The sequence below is a fragment of the Myotis yumanensis genome, unplaced genomic scaffold (assembly GCF_028538775.1).
Source record: "Myotis yumanensis isolate MYYU_CA2020_CCGP unplaced genomic scaffold, mMyoYum1.0.hap1 SCAF_14, whole genome shotgun sequence".
In the NCBI taxonomy this organism is placed as follows: Eukaryota; Metazoa; Chordata; class Mammalia; order Chiroptera; family Vespertilionidae; genus Myotis; species Myotis yumanensis.
In genome coordinates, this window is record NW_027223765.1 from 37,824,896 (window position 1) to 37,847,175 (window position 22,280).

The 22,280-nt window shown below is 39.5% G+C and overlaps 1 protein-coding gene across 5 annotated transcripts in view; it reads right to left on the reverse strand.

Moving 5' to 3' along the window:
• The window catches only part of GRM7 (glutamate metabotropic receptor 7), a 751,085-nt gene that overhangs the window by 147,440 nt on the left and 581,365 nt on the right, over positions 1-22,280 (reverse strand). For all 5 annotated transcript variants that reach the window (XR_011468069.1, XR_011468068.1, XM_070390696.1 and 2 more), the window contains exon 8: positions 3,228-4,163. Coding sequence is in view for 3 of the 5 variants with exons in the window: in XM_070390696.1 (XP_070246797.1) it covers positions 3,228-4,163 (936 nt within the window). In the remaining 2 variants the exon portion in view is untranslated. The remainder of the gene's footprint in view (positions 1-3,227; positions 4,164-22,280) is intronic.

Sequence of the window (22,280 nt, forward strand, 5' to 3'; positions counted from 1 at the left end):
AATGGTTCTTTTATGGCTTAGGCTTACATCTTTCCTCCACAGTCATGTTGTAAGATACTCATCCTAGAGCAGTGATGGCGAACCTATGACACGCGTGTCAGAGGTGACACGCGAACTCATTTTTTTGGTTGATTTTTCTTTGTTAAATGACATTTAAATATATAAAATAAATATCAAAAATATAAATCTTTGTTTTACTATGGTTGCAAATATCAAAAAATTTCTATATGTGACATGGCACCAGAGTTAAGTTAGGGTTTTTCAAAATGCTGACACGCCAAGCTCAAAAGGTTCGCCATCACTGTCCTAGAGGGTACAGGGTTAGCAAAGACAAGACAAAATAGCATCTTCCTGAACAAGAGGAAAAATAAACCATGGAGGTTGATGTTTTGTAAGAAATAAGGAACATTCCTCATACTTTATGCTGTGCTAATAAACTCAATGGATGAGAAATTTCACAAAGATATACATAGCATAATCAAAATAAATTAAATTTCCTGAAACAGTAAATAGTTATTACTGAATTCACTGCCTAATTGCCCCCCCATTATAATAAAATGTTTCAATTTGAAACAAAACCGTTAAACCTAAACAAATAAGGAGGGGTTATGTTTGCTAGATTGGTAAGAATGCCTTTTGCTGTGACCTCTTTGCTGCATTTGGCAGTTTGTCACCTTCCACAATTTAAAGTCCATGGTTTTATGTCCATTAAATATAGGGTGTCCCCAAAAGGTATACATACACTTTGAATAGTTATAAAGGCAGTGTTTATTAAAACATATTTCATTTTTCAAAATTAAGCTGCTAAAGTATGTATACATTTTTTGAAACTCCCAGTATTTTTAATTGATCACTCATGCTTGTCTAGTTATATGCCTATTATTGAGGTGTGTGCATTTTCACATAACAATTCACTATTCCCATTTGATAATTCAGTACCTTTGTGCCAATCAACCATGTAGAACACCATAACCCACTGAGGGTGTACAAAGACGAATATATGCCGTCTAAACTCTAGGATTAAAAAGCGCATTGCTTGAAGAAAGCTTCATTTTTCCTGTAGCCCAGTGCTACCAGCATATTTACTAGAACAACCAGAATACATTAATTCAATTTCTAAAATTTTGTATTATTTACAGGTTTTTTAATGAGTAAATCATACCCCCTAACCTTCCTGAAAAGATTCATAGTCATGACTGGAAATGGATAGAAATGGTAAATGACATGGTAGAGACATACTAGTAGATCGTCAAACATGCATTACAAAAAGGCTCATCTATAAAACAACCACAGTTATTCTTCCCTTTTATATTCCTCAAGAATAAATTTTTAAGAAAAGGACTTAATGTTTCCTAACCTCTTGCATGGGGAACTATGTTTGTTTTCATAAGAAAATGATCATTACCTCCACAGGCTTGGCTGATGCACATCATGCCCCATAAAAAGTTCAATGGTTATAGACTTACCTGGATACATTTGGAGAATTTTTTTCCTTCTTCTCTCTATTGCATTTCACTACCCTGACTCATATTTTACTACCCCCTTGGCTCAGGGATAGATAGACGCAATAAAATGCAAGTCAAGTTGGTTTCACAGACAGTAAACATGCATTATGAATATGAAACATACCATCAGATACATATTATGCTCATTGAGCATACATTTTAGAACTTCCTTCGAGACACTTTATGACTAAAACCGTATTCTGGAACCATTCACTGTCCTTAGCTTTAGAATTCTGCATGGTTTCATGAGATGTTCACTTTAAAAAATGCAGTCTAAACTTACAGCTTTTGAATCAAACAATATAGGTAAAAGACATTTTTAGTTGAAAAACCAGAAAAATACTATTAATCCTTTTTCACAATGAAACAGAGAACAGAAGTAACATAAAATATCAGATTCAACTAATAGATTAAGAAATCTGTAGACAGTCCTATTTCACTCTTCGTTTGCCCCACTTTGGGAACTAAGACCCTGAATGTTTAAGAGACTTCTTCAAAATAACATGGGATCAGGCTGAACCCCCAACATCCTAGCTTCTAATCAAACTATAACTATGCTTTCTCCTACAGAATGTTCAAGCTAGGACTCTGGGTCTCAGTTCTGGCTTCAGTTATATCAACATGTCAGACAGCCTTCACCGAGTGAAGGACACCACATCTTAAGATCAATATATTCAAATTGCCCAATTTGCATATACACAAAATTATAGGCAGATGGGGGTGGGTATAGAAGTCAGATGTGTACAAATCACATACACACAAAACCATCACCTTAGCGTTGCCGTATTTGCATGCAAGTCGAACTTTCAGCTAGTCATACATGAATTGCATTAAGAATCAACACATTAGGGCTGCTTAATTTTCAGAAGCATAAAAACTTATAATTATACGTGGGGATCATGTGCAGTGACTATATTTAAGACCAACATATTAAGGCCCACTAATTTTAAAAACTTTGAACTTTCACAGTTTGAAGATACTTGTTCTACTGTGTGTGTACAAATTTGAGTCTCTGGTATCACTCTGAAGCACTTGATGTGATTAATATACCTAACAACACAAACAACACATTTCTCAGAATGTATCCCCATAGTTAAGAGGTACATGATGGTATATATATATATGTATATCTCTATATCTCTATATCTCTATCTATATATAGAGAGAGATATAGATATATAGATATATAGATCTATATATCCATCCCCACAAACATGCAATTGAGCAACTCTAATAGTTTGTATAGCTCACATACTAGATCCAATCCACAGTGACAACCTAAAGAGCCACTGAGGAGAGAGCGAGCGAGCGAGCTAGGAATGACCATCCTTATCCTGGAGGATGAGGAACTGTGGCCCCCTTCTCCTGTCCCTCAGAAATATGTGTGTAAATAGAGAGAGTGGAGAATTAATTATAGGAAGGATTACTCTGAACAGATTAGATCATTTCATACTGGATAATCTCTTTCTACATTGAGTAATTCTATAATAAAGTAACTGGAAAAGGCTACCACTGGTTGGTTCCAAGTGGCATAAGTATAGCAAAGTATCCTGTAGGTTGCAGACTTTTGTAGCTTTGATGCTGCTCATGTTGGCTTTCTCTACTCTTAGGGATACCATTCTGCATATATAAAACCTCTTGCTCTCTACAATTAATTTGGTTTCCATCTTTACAAAAATGAACACATTTGAAATGCATGGTGTGGGGTGCATTTTCACTTACCTTTTCCGCTGACTGAGCGGTGCCAAAAAAAATTGGAATGAAGGCAAGCCATACTATACATGTCGTGTACATAGTGAATCCAATGGGCTTGGCTTCGTTAAAGTTCTCTGGGACACCCCGAGTTTTGATGGCGTACACAGTACATGTGACCATGAGAAGAATGCTATATCCCAACGAGCAAATGATTTGCAGATCTGTGATGTCACATTTGAGAACTCCCCTGGCCAGCTCGGGGTTCATTGTCTTATGTTCATCATAGTCTACGATGATGTTGGGTGGGTCAACGCCAAACCAAATGAAAACACCTAGAAGCTGAACTGATATTAAACTTGAAGTGATGGCCAGCTGTGATGTCGGGCTGATGAGTCTGGGAGCTGTCACTGATTTCTTGCCCTGCTCAAATATGCGATAAATCCGATTGGTCTTTGTCAAGAGGGCTGCATAACTGATGCACATCCCCAAGCCCAAGAACACTCTCCGGAAGGAACACACCGCCACGTCAGGCTTGGCTATCATCAGGAAAGTGATGATGTAGCAGAGAAAGATGCCCGTCAGCAGAACATAGCTGAGTTCCCGCCCAGATGCCCGGACTATGGGCGTGTCATTGTAGCGGATGAAAGTGGCCATGACAAAGATGGTGGCGATGATGCCCAGCATCGCTAAGAAGACGGGGATGACGGCCCAGGGGGAATGCCACTCCAGCTTGATGATGGGGATATCCTGGCAGCCAGTCCGGTTCTCATTGGGCCGCTGGTCATAAGGGCAATGCTGGCACGTATTCTCATCGAACTGGTACTGGTAACCATCACAAGGCTCACAGGTCCAGCAGCAGGGGGTTCCCTTCTGGGTCTTCTTTCTTTGGCCGGGTTTGCAGGGCAGAGTACACACGGAGTGGGGGATCTCCCGGACTCCTTTACCCCATTGCATGTCCTCGATCTGCAGTGTAAGGGATACGAATGCAACAGCGCATTATTCGAGAGAAAAGGGAAAGAATAGCAACAAACATAAGAGAAGTATTTGACCACCTGATGAGGTCATGTGATTTACTCCTCTAGTAGGATCTACAGCCAAGATTTGACCTCCTACCAATCCATTGCAACATCCTTACCATTCACGCAGTCGTAGAGTATGTTCCAAACATACTTGATTCTAAGAAATTCCTGTGACAATTTTAAAAAATACTAGTAGAAATTCTTTGTCCCCATTCCTGACCTCCCAAATAAGAATATCCTGAAAAAAAGTCTTTGGATATTTACTTTTAACAAGTGCCCTGGGGAGTCCTATGATTAGATAAATTGAGAAATACCCACATGCTCTCTACTGCCTTCTCCAGGATAAATGCAAATGTCCCAAACCACAGTAAGAAACACACACACACACACACACACACACACACACACCACTCTGAAGTAATATAAAGAGCTAAATTCATCTCCATTATTAGGTGCTTTAAAAATGTTTTAAAATTATTTCAAATTCTGTAGCATCACTGCCATTGTCATTGAGAAATTGTGAAGCAGAGTAAGCCTTTCATTTCATTTATCACCCAGGAGTGAAAAGGTTCACTTTGAGGGCTTTAATTCTAGTGAAGGATATCCTAAGAGGTCAGGAAGCATTTGATCAGAACATAATACGGTCTGGAAACCTTTCAAGATTGGCCATGTACCTATTTGGAGATGAAAATTAAACTAAAACAGTCTAACTTAGAAGAGGATAGACAAGTGTTTGCTTAATTAGAATATTGATTTTCTGGAAGGGAATCCATAATCAACTGTGTTCTGAGAAATAATGGCATTAGAAATACAACACTTTACTATTGGGCTGGAATTCATGGTGGTGGATACTGCTCAGCTTTGCCAGAATGGCAGCTACTGTTCTGCTTTTCTGAGGCCACTTTCTCAGAGCTCTTTTCTGTGAAAGTTACACGGAAGCTCCGGGGGCAGCACACAGGACACAAGTGTGGCCAGTGAGTAGACCACAGTGGATCCCAAGCCTGCGTGTGCATCAGAACCACGTGGAGGACTTGTTGCTACCAGGAATGCTGGCCCTACTTTCTAATTTTCAGATGCACTGGGTATGGAATGGGACCTGAGAATATGTATTTATAACAAAATCTCAGGTGCTGTTGCTGGGCATTCTCTAGGGACCACACTTCACCCACCAGTGATACATTCTCCTCCCAGAGCCTGGGTCCGGGATGGGATTGCCTTGGAATGGCACAGGATTTAATTTCATGTTTTTTACTGAGATTGTATGGATTAAAATCTTTGGTTTTGTTGGACTTGCAGTTTCCAGCATGTAGGGATGCTGGCTGGTGCTCATGGCTACAAGAAGGAAGACGTTTGTCAGGAAAAGAAGGAAACACAAAGGAAAGCAATGCAGAAAGTTCAAGACAAAGATTACTCTTGAGCCTGTTTGAGCCACTGGATATAGCTATGCCTGAAGCAGGAATTCCCAAGGTTGTGCCATTATGTAAGCTAGTAAATTCTGCTATGCTGAAACACTTTACATAGCATTTCTATCACTTGCAACCAAGAGTCCTAAAAGTTATATGTACTAAATAATTTCAGCATCTACAAGTTGCAAAAGATACACCTACCAAATTAATGAGAGAAGAAATTAAATTCCAATGAATAAATTTGGCTGATATTCCCCATGCTTACTTAATTGAATTTTTAATACCAAAATAGGTTAGGAAGATACTAGAAAGTCTGAGGCTTTTTTAAAAGATAAAAATAATTTTAAGAGATAAGAGGGAAAGAAAATTAATTCATAGCTCATTGGATTTTCACTACTGTGTTAAACAGGATGTAATTTATAGCGGGGTGTGATATTTCTATCAAACTTGAATGAGAACTACCTTGAAAATCTGAATCAATGTAGTTAACTCTGAAAAAATATGGCTCAGGGTTTAAACTTCATAAAACATCATATCCTTGCAATGGTTGAATTTAGACTTTAACCAGAGACCCAAGAATATTCAGATGAGTGATATGTACTCATTTGCCTGAATACAAAACCCAAGTCAGCACTAATAACTCTAAGTATAAATAAAATAAATCTAACTAAATATGAAACATCAATAATTTTTTCTCTCAACATCATCATTTTGATGGAAGTAAGTCACTGGCAGCCATCCCCAATTCATAAAATTAAGGAAATCATTTGTAATAAGAGCGAAAAAGATGCACATTCACTTTACAAATGTCAAATTTTAAGAGCCCGGAATCTAAAAAAGTTACTATTAATACAAAGGTTTTCAAATGTCAAATTAAAAGGCCCTAGGCCTGGTTAATAAGATAAATTTAAAAACTACAAGTGAATTTTATTAGCTAAACTTGAGGTTGCCTATTCCAACATAAGTGGATACTAATATGCCATGATTAAGCTTGATCTTTGGGAACAGATGTAGGGCTCATACAAATACAGGCACAAATAATCATTCTGTCATATTCTCCAGTCAATTTTAAATGTTGCCAGCTCACTACTTCTAGTTCCCCTTGATTAAAATAAAATGTCTACAATGCTGAACAGCTTTTTCTCTCAATTTACCCAAATAAATAAGAATTGTAACTATAAAAACTGCATTGACTGATTAATTTGTTTTCAATTTTCATTTAAAGTAGATCTCAACTCAATTTAATTGCATATATTAAACCAACAAAGTGCCTCCTGCTCCAAATGAACAACAGTCTAATTTACTTGCTTTGCCAATTGAAAGAATTATTGATAATATAGGGTGGGGCAAAAGTAGTTTATGGCTGTATGTGAAGCACAGTTTATTCTTGTAGCAATTATTAATTATTGTATTATTCTCCATACAAACAGTGGTAAACCTACAAAGGTACCAAGTAACCTGTAAAAGCTCTGGTAAGTGAGAATTTTGTTAAAGCAGCGCATATGACTTGTGCATATCTATACCCACATACACAAATTCAGTGCTTTGTTTCATATGAAGAAACAGCCACCTGCAAAAGACTATAGGCAACTATTTAAGGGAGAATGATAATTTAGCGCTATGAAAAAAACAACCATAATCTCTGAGGGCTAGTAGGGATGCAAATTTCAAGTTCCTTTCTGAACTCTGCAACAAAATTGTCTCAGTTAGCTGGAAAGCCTAACTTATATGGACAGGTGGACTAATGCTTTAGGAAAAAGAAAATTATAAAGTTCTGGTCAATGAAAGCAAAAATAATCCTGTTGTGAAATCCTAGGAAAGTGTTCTTCATTCTTAAAAAAGAGACAGAGAAGGGATATGCTGTCCTCAGCCTTTGAAATTTGATGTGTACAAAAATGATGTGAGGAACTGCAGGAGCCATTCTGTATCCATGAAGAGGCAAGTCTAAGGAATAAAGCCAATATGCTGAGAACAGAAAAAAAAAAGATAAAAATAATTTGTGTCTTTGATAGCGTAATTATTGTCACCAACTTAACCAACACTATTGACTGGTACCACTCTACCACTGAAGTTCTAATACGAAATAATAGCTTTCCTTAATGTTTAATCAATTATTTTTTAAATATATGTTTTCATTAATTTTTAGAGAGACTGGAAGGGAGAAAGATATAGAAAAACTGATGAGAGAGAAACATCATTGGTCGGTTGCCTCCTGCATGTCCCCTACTGGGGATGGACATATTCCCTGACCAAGAATCAAACTGGTGACCTCTTGGCTCATGCTCAACCACTGCACACAACGGCCAGACTAATTAATCAATTCTTCATGGCAGTCTACTACTTGCAGCCAAACATCTAATACATTCTTTCTTGCTTCTGCATCTGGTGCAGACTTTCTGAATCTGTTAGACAATTGGTCTGTAATGCAGGTTCTTAGATGAATAACAAGTAGCTCTGAAAGGGAAGGGGACCGTTGAATCACACATGGTCAGAAACACTTATCTCTGTCTCCTGAAAATGCTCAGATAGCAGAGTTGTAAAGTCCTGGACTCAGAAAATCAGCTGTGACTCCATTGCTTCTTTCTCAGACAAAAAAACAAGGAAAAGCCACCTGTCAGCTATAGGTCTGTGCCACATGTGTTTGGCAAAGGAAAACTGGGTTCTGGCCCTAGACGAGAGTGTGTTACTCCACAGGGAATGTGCAGACCTCATAATCACTGGAATTAAAAAATAAAACCAAATTAGTTGCTGTCTGACTGCCAAATGCAGGAATCAAACAGTGACAAATTTTATAATGTTTGTAGCACCCATTTTCAATCTAGAAGAGATCGGTTCCTTTCCCCAACACAGTCACTTTCTATCTGAAAGAAAATGTTGTCACTGCAGATATATTTTCTTTGGTGAAATTGAATTTGCCTATTTCTAAATCCTACTGTGTAGACCCAACTGGCTGCGGCTTCTATTGGATAATTCTCTGTAATATTAGTTTTCCTTATTAAAACCTTAATAGAATGAGATAATTTTAAAAGAGCTTTCTTACTAAAATGCCATTTATTCAATAAAACATATCTGTTGTATCTAATTTATAGAAAAATATTTCTAGGAAAATGCAGAGAAATGTTCACTTTTTAATACTAGAAAAGAGCCAGGTTTGGGTTCTGGTGGAGGGAGGCTAAGGTGAAGTGGCAAAAGCTTCATAGGGAATTCTGTAGCACCTCAGTGTCTTTTTTATTTTTAAAGACTCAGCCCCTATTTTTATACCTTAGGCAGCATACCTGTACTGTGAAACAACATTTCAGGACTGATGTATTACAATAAAAACACTCATTAATTCACATTCTACTTACTCAACATTTGTAATAGAAATCGTTTTTTTTTGTTTGTTTGTTTTTTTTACATGTTCTAAGGAGGAAGCACCATGCACAGTCTGATTAGGATTGGCTTTTTGCTGTGGTGGCCCACAGCCATTCACGGAGAGCCCTGGAGGTCCAAGATGGGAATGCTTTGTGTGGTTACTGAGACTTTATTCTGAGTCAAGCCAGTGGTTCCCAAACTTGCCTGAACATTTGGATCACTTGGAGATCTCTACAAAATTCCCAATAGGCATCCGCATGTTTTAAAGCTCCTTCGGTGACATGTAGACAAGTTTGGAGCCACTGATCTAAGCTCTCAGACTGGAACTTAAAAGAAAACCTTGGTGTTGTTTAGAGAACCCAGTGACTACAAATTTACTTCTCCTGGTTTCTGTTCTTGATTTGTGATGCACTATCTCATTAAAAGTCTAAATGGGTCACTCACACTAATTTTTTATATGTTTTTATTGATTTTGAGAGAGAGAGGAGAGAAAGAGAGGGATAGAGAGGTAGAATCAGCCATGAGAGAGATTGATTGGCCACCTCCAACTGGGGATCCAGCCTGCAATCCATGCATGTGCCCTGACTTGGATCAAACAGTGACCTCCTGGTTCATAGGTCAATGCCCAACCACTGAGCCACTCAAGCCGGGCTAAATGGGTCACATTAAATACTCAGTTATACTATATTGTGAGTTAACAGGAAAGTCTGAAGCTGTAGTGGAATTATAAATTTAGACTGTCAGGAAGGCCTCCTGACTAAGTTTCATAAGTTCATTGGCCAAACAACTTCAAATGCCTAGAGTCCCAGCACACGAAAAAGTGGGTGAGAGCCCGGCGGGCTTAGCTCAGCGACCTGTGAACCAGGAGGTCAAGGTTCGATTCCCAGTCAGGGCACATGCCCAGGTTGTAGGCTTGATACCCAGTGTGAGGTGTGCAGGAGGCAGCCGATCAATGATTCCCTCTCATCATTGATGTTTCTATCTCTCTCTCCCTCTCCCTTTCTCTCTGAAATAAATAAATACATTTTAAAGAAGTGGGTGAGCATTGTGGAGGAAAAGGGGCCACATGCTATCCTGACTAGCTCAGGTAAGCCTTCATGGTGGCCTTGCAAACTCAGAGACCTAAAGTAACCACAAAATATGGTCTGAAATTAAAACTTTTTAAATTAAAAAGCAGTTTATGGTGTGTAGTCATGTCCTAGGCTGGTATCTTTCCCGACAAAGGTCAATCTTTATCTTAACTGAGCCTATTGTCTTTTGCATCTACAATAGCATATTGTTGGAATATCAAAGTAATTTTACTTTTTCTGGACCCCTCAAAGCACAGGCACCACTCTGTGGAGACCACAAATCCTTTCATTTTTATTGAGTTAATCGCTGACTGTTAACTATCCTGCACCCACTTACTTTTTATCCAATCCCAGAGGTTTCCCCACTTTGCTTCCTCCCACCTCCCTAATCTATCACCAGTGGATTTTGTGTAACCCACTTATGTCTCCTCTTTTGATTGTAATATGTAAAACCAGGTGCAAAACTGCCATTCTCCAGAGCATTATCTCAATCCATTGAGATTCCGCTGCCTGGCAATTGTTGACAGTTTGGCTCAAATAAACTCACAAAAGTTCTTTACAGGTTTGCACGTTCCTTACGTTAACATAGTAAAAAACGTTTCTTTTCCCAAAACGATCAAGTCTAAAGGAACACAGCGTCATCATACATACATATAAATATGCGTTAAATTACATTAGGAACAGATTTTGTAATAATTCTGCCTAAAAGATCTGCTTTTACTATTCAATGTCTGCATTTCCCTTAAGTGCAAGGGGCAAGGGGATAGGTGCTTGTTTTAAATGTATATAATTAAAAACTCCCAGACGAATTGGTTTTTCTTTCTTGCTGAAACCTTTCTATACCTCTAACTAAAAATGATTGACTTCACTTGGTTCCAGAACTATCTTTTTCCTTTTTTTTTTTCAGAACTGAGTTACTTAGAACCTTTCAGTTTTTTATAATGGTGATGCCTTTTTAAAAATACCTTACATTCAGATAGCCAAACAATGCACATCTGCTGACACTAGTTAGCTGTCTCTTTCTGGAAAATATTGCCACTGGAGGAACCATCCCCTTACAATGTATATGCTAACTACAAATGATCGCCTATTCCTCTTCCTCTGTGGACACAGTTCCCTAAAATATGCGTACCAACCAAAGACTAGATGTTTAATCTTGTTCAAATTGTTAAGCACATGTAAAAGTCATTTTAAGCCTTAGATGTAAGAATAATTTGTAATGTAAACATATTCATGTGAGTACCTAAAAAATACCACAATTTATACTTGTTCAAAACTGAACTCGTGATCTGCTCCAGGAACTGGCAAACTATGGTTCCTGGGCCAAATTCTGCCCACTGCCTGTTTTTGTAAATAACATTTTATTGGAACATCACCACAAAGTTCTTACATTTTGTCCAGGGCCAATTTTATGCTGCCATGACAGAGTGGAATAGTTGTGAATACATGCCTGCAAAGCCTAAACTATGTACTATGAGGCCCTTACACAGAATATTGGCTGACTTATATGCAAAGAAAACTGAAGGACAAATCCCTAGCACAAGGCAGCCTTATGTATCCTTGAACTAGGGATTTTTTTCATTTTTGACATCTTCCTTGCCCTTGCCCTGTCTCCCCCCGCCCCAACCACATTACCAACAACTTGTGAAGATTTTCTCTCTTGCAAATCACTCACCCTTGCTCCTGTAACAAGTTAATAGATTGGCTCCAATCAGCCCTAAATAATTGATCACCAGCTGTTTTCCACTGGACTACAATAGAACAAGGAAGTCTCAGGTCATAGCCAATGGGAAAGGGAATAACCCCCCTACTACCTGAAAGGGATCCATAAGACTACCCGTCTCAACCAGTCTACAGAGGCTGCACAGAAAGAAAATTCTAGTCCTAGAGACAACCTTTTGATGACACAAGGCCAAAATCTTCTGGGAACTATATGTTAACTGTTCCTGAATTTGTACATGTGATCCATGAAGTTGTATGAACTGCCCGTGCCTGTCCATTATACCAGATGATGTAATCCCAATGAATATGCATGACTTCCCTACCTTTAACCTTCTAAATCTCACCCCAAATCCTGGCAGGCAGATTTGTTTTGTCCAGTCTCCTTTCTGGTTGACTTCACAATAAAGCTTTTTTCTTTCCTCAAAAGCCAATGCCATAGCATTGACTCCTCAGTGCATCGGGCAACAGGCTCTTGTGGTAACACTACCACAATTTTTCTGAAAAAACTTTCTATGGAATTTTCTCGGCTCCCTTTCCTTCTGAGCCCTTCCCAATTCAATTTGTTGCCCCATAGCCAGAAGGATTCTTTAGCAATCAGGGTTGATCAACTCACCTTTTGGCTTAGTCTCTTCCATGACTCTCCTTGCTCTTAAACCATTTAAATGACCCTGCATAGTCTGGCAGGCACACTCATCAAATGACTTAACGCTCCTGGCCTTTATTGGAGTTTCATGAAGTGCCCTGCCTCATAATGGGTTTTGTGCTGTGATATTCTGCTCAACTCTTGTTCACTGAATCTTGCTCAGGAAGTCTTTACCCCACTAGATTGGGTCCTCCTTTTATAAACTCTCAAAGAACCCTCTTCAAAAGAATAACACAATTAGTAATTATGTAAATATGTGACTTCATTAAAGTCTATCTCCCAACTCATATGTAATCAGACATGATGAAAGGATTCATAATTACTTATGTGAGTCTCATCTGTTTTCTGGTCATTTACTACACATCTATAGAGTGAATGTTTACAGCTGAAATGCCCTTGGCATCTTCATGAGGAAAGAAAGGGAATTGAATACGGAGCACTCATTTGCTAGGTGGAGGGAAAATGAACATAATTAACACGCCAGGGAGAGGGAGAAAAAAAAGTTACATGCAATATGCAGCCAAGGACAGAACTTGACTTCAATAGGTCTCTGATTGTTACTTTCTCCATTAGTGAGCTTAGCCTCAGTTCAAAACAGAAAGACAATGAACCAGGAAGACAGACTCTAGTTCAGTAACTTCATCATTGTCAGAGAGGAAGCCCGAAGTCAACTGGACATCAGTTTTCCAAGTTCATTAGTAATGAAGACTAAGTTAAATAACATTGTAGCTGCCTAAATAATTAATTTCTATTAGAATATCTTATGGCTCTAAAGATTAACTTAATCCATGGAAAAAAACACACCTTTAAGATGATCATTCCTACTCCTCCCCACTCTCTTGAGCAGGGGTCCTCAAACTATGTACGGCCCGCGGGCCACATGCAAATACAAATATTGTATTTGTTCCCGTTTTGTTTTTTTACTTCAAAATAAGATATGTGCGGTGTGCATAGGAATTTGTTCATAGTTTTTTTTTTTTAAACTATAGTCCGGCCCTCCAACGGTCTGAGGGACAGTGAACTGGCCCCCTGTTTAAAAAGTTTGAGGACCCCTGCTTTTGAGCTCTGATTTGTCCAATTGAATATCACCAGCAATTAATGCCATAAAGGCATTTCAGACTCTATGCATCTAAAAGCAACATGTCACCTTCCTTCCCTTTCTTTAGATCTTGCCACCCCATCTTGGCATACCACAGAAGTTAATACCATGAGCATTGGACTCAGATGGACATGGCTCAAATCCTAGCAGAGTGACAGTGACCAAGTCATTTAAGCTGTCTGAGCCTTATATTTTTTTCATCTATGAAATATAGTAATGATTACCTCCTTGACTTACTGAGAAAGTTAATGTCTGTTAAGCACATTGTCGGCCACATAGTAAAAACTTAATAAACTATCTCTATTGAAAGGATTATTCCAGACAATACTGTCAGTTTGACACCCTTCTCTACCTTGCTCCCCTCAAAAATAGTTTGTCCCAGTCTTCTTCCATAAACCCTTTCCTCTTTGTCCCCAAGGATATGGATCTATTAAAGTTATTATTATGTTTCCTTACTTGTCCTTTCTTATTTTAGGTCTTTCCCTTTGTTTATTTTTCCTTTACTATTTTTTCTCTTCATAGAAACTACTCTCTGAACTAAAAAACCTGGGTGTTTACCTCTTTGTCTCCCTCCACTTGGGGAGAGCACATCTGTTTACCTCTGTTCCTACAAAAGTGGCTCAAAAAGAAATTGCCACAGTGCCTTGGAAAGCAAGTCTGATTCTACTGTAGCCTGGATGAAAACCCACTCCCCTGCCCACTTGCAACTGCAGTCACCTCATTTTAGCATTCACATCATTCCAAAGCAGAACTCTGATCCTTCATTCCGTGTCTTCTGCCTCCCCTCATCCCACAGACCCATGCCTCTTCCAGCAGAGGACACTGCTTATGAGTCCTTTTAGTACCCTTAGATGCCCTATTTACCTTATTTAGTTTATACTCATCCTCTTAGCTGTCTTGCTTTCCCCCCAACTTCAACATGCAGTTCAAACACCCCAAATCTTCCCTGATGCCTTTAAACTAGAAATGCCCACTCCCTTTGTTGAAATCTCTTAGTATTTCAGCTATATTGTTTTCCGACCTCTTCTACTTATACTTTGAAAACTGTGGCCATATGTATTTTTTAAAACCCCTCATACCCTAAAAGGTGAAATGGAACACAGGTAGACTCTATCCCAAGAAAGAATTTGCGAGGTTAGGGCAAAAAGGGATAAATCCTAGGATAAAAAATGCCTTCTTTGAGTGCCCTTGCATGTTCCTTATTCTTTCTTTTTGTTTGAGCCTCCCATGACTGACTTGCTTAAATATGACAAACGACACAAGCACGAATGATAGAAGTCCTCATATCACTGCTACTAAATCTTCTTTTCCAACCAGCTCAGCCATTCATCTTAGCTCCTGCGCACTACAGAAGTTGCAAATTGCTTTGTGCCCACTCACCCGGGGTGAGCCATGCTCTCTGCCAGGTAAGTGGGGAAGAATGCTGATCAGTCAGTTCACCATCTGAGAGCAGATGGGCTCTTGATTTTCTGATTTTTTTCTTTCCTTTCTATTTGCTAAACCTCTGAATCTCTTCCCTTTTATTGAGCTAGAGAAGAGAAACTGTTTTTTATACAGATGATTTAGGATAGTTACCCCACATTTCATTGTGAGGAATATTAGCCCTGCAACGTATTCTTTTGAACACAGAAAACACTGTATTCAATATTGCCATATCAGGGGGGCCCACGGTGCACACTAGTTTATTAAAGACGCTGAGAAGTTTTGCTATTAAGGCGAGATTACACTTTGATAAGCCATGGCTTCTAATTCATTTGTACAGAGCAATCTTCCTCTCCTGTAACATCTATCATCTCATCATCTTGTGGCATGTGTATCCCTCCAATAACACTGGGAAACAGTGGCACTGGGTAACTAATATTTGTTGGAATTATAGCATCACCTTCCAGATCTTTTCTCTAACCTGTGGAGTCATGGAATGTCAAAGAACACAAACTGGGTTGTCAACTCTCAAAATACTAGCTGGGTCATCTTTGGCTTCTGTGAGGCTTAATTTCCACACTAATAAAATGAAGTTACTTATAAGAGAATCAAATAAGATTGTCTATGTGTGTGTTTTAAAGACAGCCCGGCTGGTGTGGCTTGGTGTTGAGCATCCACCAATGAACCAGGAGGTCACAGTTCAATTCCTGGTCAGGACACATGCCCGGGTTGTGGGCTCAATCCCCAGTATGGGGATGGCAGAAGGCAGCCAACTGATGATTCTCTCTCATCATTGATGTTCTATCTCTCTCTCCCACTGCCTTCCTCTATGAGATAAATAAAAATATATTTAAAAAATAAAGACAGTAATAGTTAATCAAAAAAACTATTTTTAATTATTTCCTCTATTTTTTGTTTGTTTTAAGAAGAATACACTATTCTTTCATGTGGTTGTCAGCTTTCTCTTGCTCACTGCCTCTATGCCTTTGCTCACACAGCCCTCCTGACTGGCAGGGTCTCTCCTGCACACAGATTAGCAAGACTGATCCAGGACGTCCTCCTGGTGAACACGGGGAAGCCAAACTAAAACGCTCCCCTCCATGCTACAGGGGAAAGGGTTGCCGCTCCCTACAGAGTGAGCATAAGTCAGTAAGTATTGATTACAAAGCATCTACTGTCCAGTGATTAATTGGAAAATCATCTCTTTAACAAACCCCTCCAAGTTCATCCAAGGAAATAACTCAAATAGTTGGAACTTTAGGCTCAGTTGCCAGCTTAGGATGCAGCAGTGACATACTTGGGTGAGAGGCCTTTGGTATCCTTCATACTACATCTGAGTGGCCACTCACTGCCACTGAATTCTGTCCCTGGCCCTAATGAGTATTACTGATGGCTGTTGAGATGTATGTGCATTGTTCTCTATGTTCATTTACATATAAATAAAATCAGATAGACTATTTAAGAAATAAAGTCTATCTCACAACCTTATAAATGCAGGAAGCTAAGAAAGAAGTGGCCTCCAGACCTGAAAGCATTCTTCTATTTTTGTCTCCTTTAAACCCATATGTTGAAGCCTAATCCCCACTGTGATGGTATTAGGAGGTAATTATGTCGTGAAGGTGGAGTCCTCACGAATGGGATTAATGTCCTTATAAGAGCCCAGAGAGCTCCCTCACCCAGTTCAGTCATGAGGAGACAGTAAGAAGTCCTCTGTCTATGAACTAGGACACAGGCTCTCACCAGACACGATCTGCTGGAGCCTTGACTTGGATTTACCAGCCTCCAGAACGGTGAGAAATCAATTATTTTCTGCTGTTTATAAGCCACCTGGCTCAAGATATTCGGTTACACCCACCTAAATGCACTAAGACAGCATATTTGTTTATTTTTGCTTTGAGAAACTAGGTCACCTTCAGAAAGTGAGAAAAATGAAGAGTTTACTTGATTCAGCTCATCTCTCAGGAGTGCTGGAAGACTACCAGGTTATAAAAAGTACTTTTTTATCCAGAAAAGTGCATACAGGAATGTAGGGACTATGATGTTCAAGAAGGACCTATTATGACAAAGTTGTGAATCCTTAGACATGGTGATCTTTAAACCATCCTCCAGACACCATCCTTATTTATCCTGTCTCATCATTCAAGAGCTATTCACTAAGCAGTTCCTACATTCTAGGAACTACATTAAGCAACTGCAATAGAGATATGTTCTTTTCCTCGATAGGATCTTGATGTGATAATGGAAATTTGCATGTAAATCCCAATGAAATCTAGTATCATTCAATATGCAATTGGTCCTTAAGCTGCCTTTTCTAAGATATTGGGCTATGAGAATGAATGTGCATTCCTTAGTGGAACAATAAGGGGAAATGGAAGTCAGGAAGAGTGAGCAGTTTGAACAAATGCAAGAAAGCATGAAAGCACTCCAGTCAGGATGGGGATGGGGATGAGGAGCTCTAAGTAGTTTCAATTGAGCTGAAATACAGAGTGCAAGGAAGGAAGGAAGAAGATAATGTTAGAGACAAACACAGGTTGGCACTGGATCACGGAAAATCAGCACACTCACTTATTTTTGACTCACAGCTATTTACTGGCCACCCAGCATCCTAAGTGATGTTCATTTAGATACAATTGCTGAACACGTTGAATATGACGCCCAAGCTCAAGAAGCTTAGAGTTGGTAAGACACCAACAATACAACAAATTAATAAAATTAATAAAATTAATAAAATGTATATTGCAGCAACTATTAAGCAGGAAATAAATAATGAGCTCATGTAAGAAAACAGAGGCAACTCCTTTGAATAGAAGATGAAAGAGGCAGGAGAGTTTTTGAAAGTTGTGACCTGAAAGGGGAGGGCATGGGCAGTAACAAGACGAGTGCAAAGGCCCAGAGGCGGGGAAGCATGGTGTGGCTCAGCAGTGCCTCTCCAACTGGAATGTGCGAACAAATCCTTTGGGAATTTTGTTAAAATGCAGATTCTGATTCAGTCAGCCTGGGTGGACTTGAGATTCTGAATTTTTAATAAGCTCCCAGGTGCTGGCACTGGTCTGGGCCTAACACTTTACTAGCAAGGTGATAAAGGGACAGAATTCAAAGTGGGTGTCCAGAGCTTAGTGGTGAGGGTATCATCGCTGTACATGAGAGTGGAGAAAAAGGCAAAGATCAGTTCAGGACTGTCGCATGGCCCGCTGGGAAGGATATGGTTATCAGCAGATCTACAATTCATCCTCACGGGGTAGAGAGAGGAAAGGGTGAATGTGGGATCATCTCCCAGGAAGAAAGGAGAAAGGCTGCTTAGACAAATTTTCTTTTATTAACAACAGACCTCCTGACAAACAAGTGGCACACGATAGCTTGAAATTTCTTATCTGTGCAATGCTTTTAGTAGGATTACTTGTGGTAAACAAACCTGGAATCTATCAATTTGCAGGGCATGATTTCCTGAAAAACATCCTGTAAGCTGTGTATCTCTCTAAGTTTAAAATAATGATGTTGCATGACCAAAACAGTTCCCTTTCGTGTATGCAGCCACATAAATCACTCATAAACCTAATTTATTATCCTGGGACAATTTAATATCCTTGACTTGAAGGCAAGAAAGGATCTGGGAGTGGTACTGGTACTTCCAGACCTCTCCCGACTTTCCCTGTGTCTCTGGGAACTATTTGCAACCCTGGAATTAAAGAGTAAAGCCTGTTGCTGGGTGTTATAGACTCCTAAGTGTCCTCCCCAAATTCATATGTTGAAGCCATAGTCCCTCCCCAGTATGACTGGATTTGGAGATGTGGCCTGAAAGGAGAGGATTAAGGTTAAATGAGGTCATAAAGGTGGGGCCCTAATCCAATAGGCTTGGTGTTATAAGAAGTAAAGAGACACCAGAAGTGCTTGTACACACAGAGAAAAGGCCATGTGCAGACACAGCAAGCAGGTGGCCACCTGCAGGCTAGAAAGAGCTTTCACCAGACCAGCCCTGCTGGCACCTTCACCTAGGCTTCCAGCCTCCGGGACCGTGAGAGAATAAATCGCTGTGGGAGAAGCCACCAGTGTGTGGTTTTTCCCTACTGCAGCCTGGGCTGACTCACACCCTGGGTAAGATCACTGGTTTGTGCAAATCAGGTTTGATCACCTAGTCCAGTGATTTTCAACCTTCTTCATCTCACGGCACACATAAACAAGTTACTAGAATTCTGTGGCACACCAAACAATATATATATATATATATTTACCCAATATATATATATAAAAAATATATATATATATGTATAATTTTGATTCATTCATATTTGATGGCTATTGTTGTGTTGGCTTTTTTTTATTTGACAATCTCCGGGGAAACAGTCAGGTATTGCATGTTTTAGAAATTTTCATGGCAGCACATGGGTTTACACTCACCTTTGCAGAGGAGTGGAGAAGTGACCCTGCAGAGTGACTGATGTCTTAGAGCAGTGGTCCTCTGCCCAGGACATGTTGGGAGCCTTGAAACATACCTATATCCAGGCCCCACCCAGAGGGGTTCTGATTCAATTGGGCAGGGCTAGGGCCTAGACATCATCGGTATGTTTTCAAAGCTCCCCATCTGATTCCCCTAGGAATCAGTGGGCTAAATTATGTTTAAACATAATTTAGGGTTGAAACAGTGGGCTAAATTGTGTTTTTAAAAATATTTCTGGAGACCCTGGAGGAAGGGATGGAGTATAAGGTGTCACTATATGAACAAACCTGGCTTTCACCCTCTGCAGACCTGACAGGTGACAAGTAAGAATCCAAGCTTCCCTTCCCTTCACGTGTCCAAGCTCCCACTGAGCATCGGACTTCATCGTGGGTGAGAAGCCAGGTAGTTCTGTAAGGGCCACACGTCCACGGGGCCCTGAGCAGCAGGCCTCTCAGTAATTGCCCATTTAAATGCCAACAGGAACTGTTCATACATACGCATTACAGAAAAGCACTCTCCACTCTTTTACGCCAACCTGCACATTGCTACAATAAGCCATTCGTTCGGAGCTCAATTATTTTGTGATGTTTGATTAAATAAAATCAGCACTAAAATAATTCTATTAGGGTTAATTGACATCATTTCACAGGAACATTAACCACTTTGCTGGTCACGCTTTTAGTCACAAGCCTCCCAGATTTCAGTGGCCACGTCTGAACACAATTCTTGAAGATGGCTCGGACGGCGGAGTGCAACCTCACAGGTGGTTTTTACAAAGCAGTTCCCACGTCCGCCGTGTTCAGCCTTAGAGGAAGCACTGCAATATTCATAGGACTTGGCAGCTAGGGTTTACCAACAAAGCCTTGTAATTAGTTTCTTAATCCAGAGCTTGAAAATGATAATAGTTTAATGCCCAGACTATGTCAATAACATTTAGGCAATCCTCGGAGCCCCAATTCTCTCATTAAATATATGAAGTGAAGATGAAATTAGCTTGGTCCTGAATCAGGAAAATAAGCTTTTTTTGAACATAATAACAAGCTTACCATTATTATGATTTATCATTATTATTAGTAGTAGTAGTTTTTCTCCTCTCTCCCACCAGGATAACTGTTCTGGAATTGTAGAATTCTCTTGCAGCCCGGAAGCACCACATGGATGCTGGATGCTTCTTTTTGTTTTGTTTTGTTATCCCAAGTCAGTATTTTTATTTGTAAAACCTTTTCAGACATAAAACAGCCAGAAAAAGTTTTATTTTGTAAAAGGTGAAAGATTTATACAATCAAAGAGAAACCAGAGTATTTACAACCTATCAAAAAGGACTTTTACCTTTCAGTTATACAATTATTATTATTGAACAGTCACTCTATGCCTGGCAGTAAATACACACGCTCTAACCCTCATGAAAAACCATGCAAGGGAAGAATCATTCCCTGTATTCTGTGAGTGAGGAAACACTCAGATAGTGCCTGAGTCCACAACCTGAGTCCATCATCTTTCTAAATACATCTTGGTGGCTTTCAGGCCACAAAAATAATGGACTTTTCCAAATGTCTTTAGTTACACATCTTCTAAAAATTCCAGGGGCACATAATCGTATACTACGTGAAGTTAGTCTCCTTTTCATTCTTGCAACCAGCTTGCATGAGGCAAACACAATGACCAGCTTCTTGTGCACGTTGCAGTGGATGTGTGAAAATACGTTCACTAATTGCACTGCTTACATTCATTTTCATTCATTCGTGTGTGTGTGTGTGTGTGTGTGTGTGTGTGTGTGTTTCCAGAAGTGACAAGGAAGAGCTCAATGCATCAATCATTAAATATTCAAACTGCTTACTTCTAAGAATGATTCCCCTCCTCACCCAACTCTATGGCCCTCTGAGGTTATGCTCAGATGGGGAAAGAACTGCCTCATTTGGAAATCCCTGCCTTGAGGACACAAAAAGGAACTCTGCACGTCTGTGTCCCTGTTCAGAATTATTATTAATAACACTAATTATAAATTATTTAAAGGTTGTTTATGAGCTTACGTTTTTACTGTTACCAAGAATGTCTTTACTGTTACCAACAATGTTTAATTACTATTTTCATGGGCAAACTTAGTTTTCTAAAGATAGCAAAGAGTTGCAGTAGCTCTAACGTGTCTCTTCACACCCTCCTTCCTCCCCGTTTCTCCTCATTATCTGTTCATGAATCCCCCCATCCCAGAGAGGCAAGGCCACATCTGCCCCTCTGTGCATCCTTGACCCGGGCTGAAATGAATCTCTTCTCTGACCCAGCTCAGAGTCTCCCATGTCCAGAGGCACAGAGAAATCTCAGGCCTCTTCCCCTAGTGACCCAGCACATCTTGTTCAAGTCTCCTCTGTGGCATTACAACCATCACCTTCCTAAAATTTACATTTCCATCTTTCATTTACCCCGAGGGCTAGAATCCCATGTTGTCCCATTTAAAACCAACAGACACTAGGTACAGAGGAAATATTTTGTGGTGGAAAGCTTATAGTAGGTACTGGTTTCATACAAATCTGAAACCAAGCACATACTTTCCTAATCATTACTTGTGAGTTTGAGGCCAGTCATCAAATCTTTCAGGACCTTTTTCTGATTCTATCAATGAGGACAATATCTGCTTTAGAAGGTTCTAGAAAAACAAACCAAAATAAATTAAAAGCACCCAAAACATAGGAGGTGAAGACTTGGTCATTGATTTTCTTTTTCATCCTCCCTCAATATATGTTTTTTTTCTGAACTGACACATATTGCCATTCTAGTTATAAATTTAAATTAATAATTACAAAATATAACCTAAAACTTAAATACTCATTTATAATCTCCCCAGATCTGATACAATTTCTGTGAATGGCATGATGAGCCAAGAGATTTAGGGACTCAGAGTCCTCGGAGTCTCCC